General features: G+C 48.5%; 1 protein-coding gene across 1 annotated transcript; it reads right to left on the bottom strand.

The window, feature by feature from the left end:
- Positions 1-536: 536 nt before the first annotated feature.
- On the bottom strand, positions 537-4,514 carry LOC136512746 (protein ACTIVITY OF BC1 COMPLEX KINASE 3, chloroplastic-like). The gene is made up of 7 exons (XM_066506742.1): positions 4,054-4,514; positions 3,706-3,936; positions 2,528-2,863; positions 1,736-2,291; positions 1,453-1,639; positions 993-1,359; positions 537-903 (listed from the first exon to the last, which is right to left on the bottom strand). The coding sequence occupies exons 1-7, from the start codon at positions 4,390-4,392 to the stop codon at positions 781-783; spliced, it is 2,139 nt and encodes a 712-aa protein (XP_066362839.1). The 5' UTR covers positions 4,393-4,514; the 3' UTR covers positions 537-780.
- Between the last annotated feature and the right edge of the window lie 3,744 nt (positions 4,515-8,258).

Genomic DNA, 8,258 nt, shown 5'->3' on the forward strand with positions numbered 1-8,258 from the left:
CTCACTTTCATATTTTTTCTGTTTTTTGATATGTTTGATATATCATCCATTGATGTTTTACCGTGCGTCTTTAGCCGATAAATTCACCTAAGGTTAACATGGTCCAATAGAATGGGAGTGTCATAGTTTCCATCTTATTTTCTACTCTAATCCATTTCATGTTTGAGTGTCTCTAACACCCTTTTCCATTTACAGAGCAGGCAAAGATACCTAATCAACAGATGATGGTTGCACTGCTTAATCAATGGTATGGCTAAATAGAAACATACGGGGTGGCTGAGATGGCCATACTAATCATGCTATTTGCACTATCAGGACATTGAAGATACGATTGCTTCATAGTTTGTACTCTGCATCTATTGGTTCGATATGCCAGATCTTAATTAGATGCCGGTGGCAATGACTGTATATATAAAAATGTTTGTATTTGAATCTTAGCGTTACCATCTAATTATAAAGCCATGCCCATCAGACGTGGATAGCTTCTGTTTTAAAATCATTGCAAGCGCCTGATGTTCTAGTGTACTCAATTCACGGCCGTGCAGATGTATGGGTCTTTATCCACTGGGAACCAAGAAACAAGTATATACTTGGGACCTATTTGGAACATAGGAATTGTACAGGAGTTCCATAGAAATCAGTTCTATTTCACAGAAAAAACGAAGAAACAGGAGAACTTTCCTACGATCCAATTGAATTCTGAGTTGTGCTTCCTTCTCATTTCCTGTGAAAAGTATCGTGTCAATTCACATGCTTCACACGAGCCTATCTATATATCTGCTAAGAAGATCCAGGAGCAGGTGGGGTCCTGAGAAGCTGTTGCAACAGACGTGCCGCAAGGCGCTGTGTTACACCACCTGCGACACGAGAACCCAGGACACGTGCCTCTGGTTCTTGTAGCACCTGATTATCACAATCACTTTTCTGTATCAGTCACACAATTCACAGTAGCAGTTGAAGAGTATAGTAAGACAGTTATAGCAACAGTCTACCTGAACGATTGGTTGCAAAACGCTCGGATCAAAGTTATTTGAGGATCTCAAAAGACCCCATACTCTGAAAACCTGGTCTCGGAGCTCCATCATCTGTTCTTGTTCAGCCTCACTAAACTTAAAGGGTCCGGCCGGATTGCCACTGGAAATTAATGGCTTCAAAAATGCTGGAGCGGCATTGTATGAATCGATCACTGTTCCAATAGTGATGGCTTCTGTTACACGAACTGCCTCTTTCACAACTAACACACGCAATTCCTCCCCATCAGGACCAAGCAGAAGCTTTAGAACAGGCTGTAGTGCATCTTTGGCTGCAAACTCTCTATCTTGGCGCCCTTGAACAAGAAGATTTTCAAGCCTATTCCATCTGCAGAGATGTGAACGTTAAACAATGCTATCCTGAGTAGTGCTTTGATCTGTCAGAAGACTATAATATATATACAGATGAGCAGGTACTTGCCTGAATCTTCCATCCTTGAATAGAAGCTCAATTAAAGCATCTCTGAGATATGGATTGGGATCAGTGAGTAGCCTTTTCGCAAAGTAAGGATATGATGCAGCAAGCACCTTAAAATCAGGGTCAGCATAGAGTGCTAAACCTTCCAGTACGGTGAGAGATCGCAGTATCAATGCATAGTATGCCGGTACTGGAATTGAATAAAGAGCTTTAGAAGTTAATATATCACTCTATGAGAAAAATAAAACAAGACAAGGAACTAATATTTGTACAATGCCAAGCGTACCATTGAATGGGTACTGATAGAGAACAGCACCTAGGCCATCAACTATTGTCTTGAAGTTCAGCTCACTCACTGTTGCATTTAGTGCATCATCAAAGAAATTCTTGAGAGCAGGCACAATCGGGGAAACATCTACATCGGGTTCCAAGAAATCTAGTGCATAATAATCACGAGCCATTGCTTCATAGTCCCTGTTGACTAAGTGGACAACATGTCCTATAATGGCTACCCTCGCATCCTCTGGTGTTTCACTCATCATGCCAAAATCAAGAAAAGCCAGCTTCCCCTCAGGTGTTGCTAATATATTACCAGGATGAGGGTCAGCATGAAAGTAACCATACTCCAGAAGCTGCCTCAAGCTACACTGGATACCAATGTTGACCAAATCCAGAACCTTCAATCCTTGACTCTCAATAACTGCTTGTTGGTTTAATTTTACACCCTCAATCCACTCCATTGTTAGAACCTTTGCACTTGTGTAATCCCAAAATATATCAGGCACTAATATATCTTGCTTATCGGCATATAATTTTTTAAACCTTCTTGCATTTTGGCCTTCCTGCATTCCACATTCTTATTAACATTCAACGATAAATGATAGCATTTAGACAAACTAAGGAGAACTACTTCTATAATAATATACTGTTGAAGGAACTGAGAATTTCAGTTTTTTTCTTGTTCCATTGTATTCTTATTTCATCATAAATGAAACATAGGAAAGCGGCCCTGCAGCTAGAAAGAGAAGAATAACAGAATGTATGTACATAAGTTCACACAAGGACAAGAAAAATGTACCTGAACATAATTAAGCTCTTGGAAAACTCTTCGAGCAAATTCATCCATGAGGGCAACAACATCGCTGGTTACAATGTCAACGTACTTATTTATAAGAAAGCCAAGTCCTCTAAGTAGATAAAAGTCAAGCCCAATGGCATCCTCAATACCGGGTCTTTGCACCTTCACAGCTACCAGCTTCCCAGAGTATTTCAACCTTGCTTTATAAACTTGACCTAAACTAGCAGCTGCAATGGGGGAAGGTGAAATTGTTGAGTAGATGGAATCAAGCGCGAAGCCGAGCTCTCTCTCAATACATGCAAATGCCTCTTCATCCGGAAATGTGGGAAGTGAATCCTGCAAGAAAGCGAAGTCTCAACAGTTGGGACTTGGGAGGGACCTAAAATTTGCACTAGAAGTGACTTCCCAAGTTAGAATGAGGAGTGCATCCTCAATTGGTAACTCTAGAAGATGGAACCGAATCCATCCAAACTAATTAGCTGTTTCATAAATGACCAACGGCCCAACCCCCTCTAGAAACTGCAAACCATCTCATAATGGGAGGAACCGTGGGCAGTAGTATATGCATGTTCAATGAACCATAATTCAATATGAAATTGGGCGTAGTGCCGTAGTGATGCTCTATTTTCACACACACACACACAAAAAAAAAACTCTATTGGCGCAATGTTGGTCTGCCAAATCCATTTGATAGTGCTATCCTCAAACTATCTGAAGGCCTTGTTTAGTTCCCTCTAAAGTTTACTCCCTATCCCATCGAATGTTTGGACATATACATGGAGTATTAAATATAGACTAAAAAATAACAAATTGCATAGTTTGCGACTAGTTTGCGAGACGAATCTTTTAAGCCTAATTAGTCCATGATTTGACAATGTGGTGCTACACTAACACATGTGCTAATGACGGATTAATTAAGCTTAATAAATTCGTCTAGCGGATTACCGACGGATTCTATAATTTGTTTTTTATTAGTATCCGAACGCTCCATGCAACACCCCTGTGTCACAACCGATATGACTCCCCAAAACTTTACCTCTAGATTTAAACAAGGCCTAAATCACATAAAGGCAGATACGAGCCAGATACGAGCGATCCAGCGATCCAACCGAAACGAACAGGCTGAAGGCCTAAATCACATAAAGGCCAAGCAGGCAAAGAATTGGAAATGGACCCACCTGCAGCTCGGCGAGCTCCTCGAGGTACTCGGCCGGGCAGAGGTCGGGGCGCGTGGACAGGCCCTGCCCAATTTTGACGAAGGTTGGGCCGAGCCTGGTGAGGATGGTGCGCAGCTCCACCGCCCTGGCGCGCCTCCTCTCCGAGGACGACTCCCCTCTCCGCTCGTCCAGCAGGACCTTCAGCCCGAACGACGCCAGCTCGGACAGCACCTCCGCTGCCCGGAGCGCCACCTGATTGATTACAGAGCAGCAGTCAGGGCAGCACGAATCAAAATCCGAGCACCCAGGTTTCGGAGAAGAGGTAGATCAAGTCCAAAATTGGTGGAGGTCTGAGCCCGGGGCGCGTGCCTTGAAGGGGCGGGAGCCGTAGCGGGCGGCGAGGAGCTCGGGGCTGTAGACTGTGGCGCCGGCGGCGCGGGCCATGGCGCGGGCCTCGGCCTGCAGGTCCTCGGCGCGGTCACGGGCGAAGGAGGCGGCCACGGGGGGTCCAAGCGCGGTGGCGGCGCCGTTGGTCGACGCGGGCGGGGAGGCGCGGGGCGAGAGCTGGATGGAGAGGTTGGGGGAGGGGGGTGCGGCAGTGGAGGCGGCATGGAGGGAAGGCGTGCGGCGGCGCCGGGCCCCGCAGCGATGCGGGGGCGAGGGGAGGGAGAAGGAGACGGCCGCCGTCGTGGACGTGGTGGCCGCCATGGCCACGGCCGGGCGAGTGGGAGGAGGTGCGGAGGCGGAGGCGGAGGCGGAGCTTTGTGGTGACTAGCGTGGGCGTCGACAGCGTCGGGGCGTGTGTTTTCTTACATTTTGGTGGTTGGTTTGGCTGTTCTCCGAGAGGATTTGATGTGCGCCACAGAGAGCGCGAGGAGGCGGCGGCGTCCACGCCCACGGCACCTGGAATTTTTTTAACACATTTTTAAATTATTTTTTAAACTGACACTGTTTAATTTTTTTTCTTCAAAAATAACATTTTTGGAAGCGCATGTTTGCACGGCGTACTAATTTATGATGCCGCGCCATGCATGGAGGCGCGTCAGGGGGCAGTCAACTGCTGCGGCGATCACTGATGTGGCAGGTCTGACGCGCCACCCCGTCACGATGCGGCGGGCCTGCCGCGCCACGCATCACGGCGCGGGATAGCCGCGCCACGCATCATGGCGCACCAGCCCCTTATACCCGGCCTCGCTTCCCTTTCTCTCTCTCACTCGAACCGGTTGGAGAGAGGAGCCGCACCCTGAGCCGCCCTGCGCCCGCCAGCCGCGCCGCCACCACGCCGCGCCCAGCGCCCTGCCCAGAGCCCGTGGCCACGCCTGCCCGCCGCGCCGCGCCCAACCTAGAGCCCGCGGCCGCCGCGCCCCGCCCAGCGCGCCCGACGCGCCCCGCCCGGCGCCCCTACCTGCCGGTCCGCCACCACGCCGCGCCCCGCCTAGCGCGCCCGCGCCCGACGCGCTTCGCCCAGCGCTCCCGCCCGCCACGCCGCCACCACGCCACGGCCGCCACGCTCGCCGCGCACCGCCCAGCGCGCCCACGCCCGACACGCCCGCCCTGGCGCTCCCGCCCGCCGCGCCCGCCGCTGAAGGGTCGAGATGGCGGACTAGAGGGGGGGTGAATAGTCTTTTCTAAAATTAATCGCGTCGGCTAACCGATATAAATGCGGAATAAAAACAATCGGTCTAGCCAAGACTATACCCCACTATATATGTTCACTAGCACCTTGCAAAGATAACAATTATGCAACAAAGGTGCCGGGCTAGTTAGAGCTCTCCTAAACAATTCTAAGAGCAAGGTCACACAAACCTATGCCACTAGTACTTTAAGCAACAAGGAAGCTCCTACTAAGCAAAAGCACAAAGCCAACTAAGCTCACTAGCAAAGCTCAATAACAAGGCAACCAATGCCTAATTAGAGAGCGCAAATACTTAGTTACACAAACTAAGCAATGTGACTAACAAGGTTACTAAAACCAAATTAGCCACGCAAGGGAGCTACTTCTATGCTACACAAGCAAGAAGGTAATTAGCAAGCTACACAAGCTATCTAATTACAAGAGCAACTACACAAGCTTAATATGTATAAAAGTAATAGCAAGCTTGTGTAATGGGGATGCAAACCAACGGGAAGAACAAGGTTGACACGATGATTTTTCTCCCGAGGTTCACGTGTTTGCCAACACGCTAGTCCCCGTTGTGTCGACCGCTCACTTGGTGGTTCGGCGGCTAATTAGCATCACCCGCTAAGCCCGTACGTCGGGCGCCGCAAGAACCTACCCCTTGAGTGAGGGTAGCTCAATGACATGCTTTACTAGAGTTGCTCTTCGTGGCTCCCACGGGGCGAGCACAATGCCCCTCACAAGCACTTCTTCGGAGCGCCGCACAAGCTTCTTGCGCGCTTCGACGGAGACCACCACCAAGCCATCTAGGAGGTGGCAACCTCCAAGAGTAACAAGCACCACCGGCTTGCAACTCGATCACCTAGTGCCACTCGATGCAACCTCACGATGCAATCACACTAGAATCGCTCACTCACACAATCGAATGATCACTATCAAGTATATGTGTGATGGAGGGCTCCCAAGCACTCACAAGCATGGACACTAAGTCCCTTGAGGTGCTCCACACCAGCCATGGCCGAGGGCCACTTCTATTTATAGCCCCAAGGGCTAAACTAGCCGTTACCCCTTCACTGGGCAACGGTCGGGCCGACCGGACGCTCCGGTCGTGTTGACCGGACGCTGGACCTCAGCGTCCGGTCGCCCGCAGACGACCACGTGTCCAGATTCCAACGGTCACTTGACCTGACCGGATGCAACAGCTTCAACTGACCGGACGCTGAACCCCCAGCGTCCGGTCGTTTCCAGTAAGCTCCCGAGCATGACCGGACGCGTCCGGTCGAACGCGATTGGACGCAGCCAGCGTCCGGTCACACTCCAGCTACTGCGTCACCGTACGTCAGCCTGACCGGACGCAGCCAGCCAGCGTCCGGTGCTTTCAGACCCAGCGTCCGGTCAGTTGACCGACGCCAGCGTCTTCGCGACCAACTCGTTTTCACTTCTAATTTCTTCACCCTTGCTCCAATGAGCCAGCGACAAGAATTTGCATCCGGCGCAATAGAAAATAGGCATCTCATTTTCCCGAAAGCGCCGAATCCCGCCCATCTCACCCTTGCAAACACCACCTCCTTTGTAAATGTGCCAACACCACCAAGTGTACACCACCATGTGTATGTGTGTTAGCATTTTCACAATCATTTCCCAAAAGATGTTAGCCACTCAACTTGCCACGCCACTCGATCCTAGCGACAATGCAAAGTTAGATCACTCGAGTGGCACTAGATGACCGATATGCAAACAAGTTTGCTCCTCTTGATAGTACGGCCATCTATCCTAAACCCGGTCATAAACTTCTCTACACACCTATGACCGGTGAAATGAAATGCCCTAGGTTATACCTTTGCCTTGCGCATTCCATTCCATCTCCTTCAATGTCGATGCAACACATGCACCAACACGATCAACAATGATATGATCCACTTCATATCATCACATGATCATATTGGTTCATCGATCTTGACTCCACTTGCTCTTCACCGTTGCCATCGTCCATCGGCGCCAAGTCTTGCTCAAGCTTCACCGCCATGCGGTCCATCACTTCAAAGCCTTCGACTTGCCCTTCACGCTTGCAACCGGTCCATCAAGCCAAGTCATGTATTGATCTTCTCCACCTTGATCACATGACTCAATGTCATGTCTCATGTGCATTAAGCTCCTTCATCATCACATGTGTGAGCTTTGCAACATCTCTAAACCATTTTCACCTTCATGGCATATGTTGCTCACACACATGTACATGTGGACTAATCACCTGTGTATCTCACATAAACACAATTAGTCCACCTAGGTTGTCACTCAATTACCAAAACCAACAAGGACCTTTCAGCCGCCGTGTGCCAGTCCTCCCTGACTCCATCTCCAGAAGTAGGCCGCTGCCGACCGACCATTGCCGCCGGCGGCCATCTCCTTTCCATTGGTGGATTGTGGTGACACATAATCTTTGTCGAGGTAATACTCTTCTGCATCTTTGTCAGTTTTTTTGTTAGGATTAGGATTCAAATTTAGTTTGACTGGATAGAGATTTATACAATTAGTTAGCGAAGATATTTAGTGCAATTAGTAAATATAAGTTATGTATAGTTTTGCAGTTAGCTAGATATGTATAGTTAGTAAAATTACTTAGTATAGTAAGTATAGGTATTAATATTAGTGTGTTTAGTGTAGTTAGTTAGTATAGTTAGTTAGAATTGTTGGTATAGGTATTAATATTAGATTAGTTAGTATAGTTAGTTAGTATAGGTGTAGTCAGTTAGTACGCACGACGATTTCGATGACCTGATGAAGTTTCTGAAATGCTTTTGTAGATGGATTGTTGTGTTAGAGTTTTCTATGGAGGAAGTGTTAGGAGAGAAGATGGTATGTTTGAGGATATGGAAGAAGAATTGTAATGGTTTGATGAACCTCCTAACTTCAACGACCTTTGTGTCCGTTTGAATGCAAAGTTTGGCGGTGATTT

This window comes from Miscanthus floridulus, chromosome 16 (assembly GCF_019320115.1).
Source record: "Miscanthus floridulus cultivar M001 chromosome 16, ASM1932011v1, whole genome shotgun sequence".
NCBI classification, from domain to species: domain Eukaryota; kingdom Viridiplantae; phylum Streptophyta; class Magnoliopsida; order Poales; family Poaceae; genus Miscanthus; species Miscanthus floridulus.

Coding starts and splice junctions, on each gene's coding strand:
- LOC136512746 (XM_066506742.1), bottom strand. CDS start 4,392: ATGGCGGCCACCACGTCCACGACGGCGGCCGTCTCCTTCTCCCTCCCC. Junction 2,864..3,705: donor AGGAGCTCGCCGAGCTGCAG/GTGGGTCCATTT, acceptor GCTTTCTTGCAG/GATTCACTTCCCACATTTCC. Junction 904..992: donor TTTTGCAACCAATCGTTCAG/GTAGACTGTTGC, acceptor TGTGATAATCAG/GTGCTACAAGAACCAGAGGC.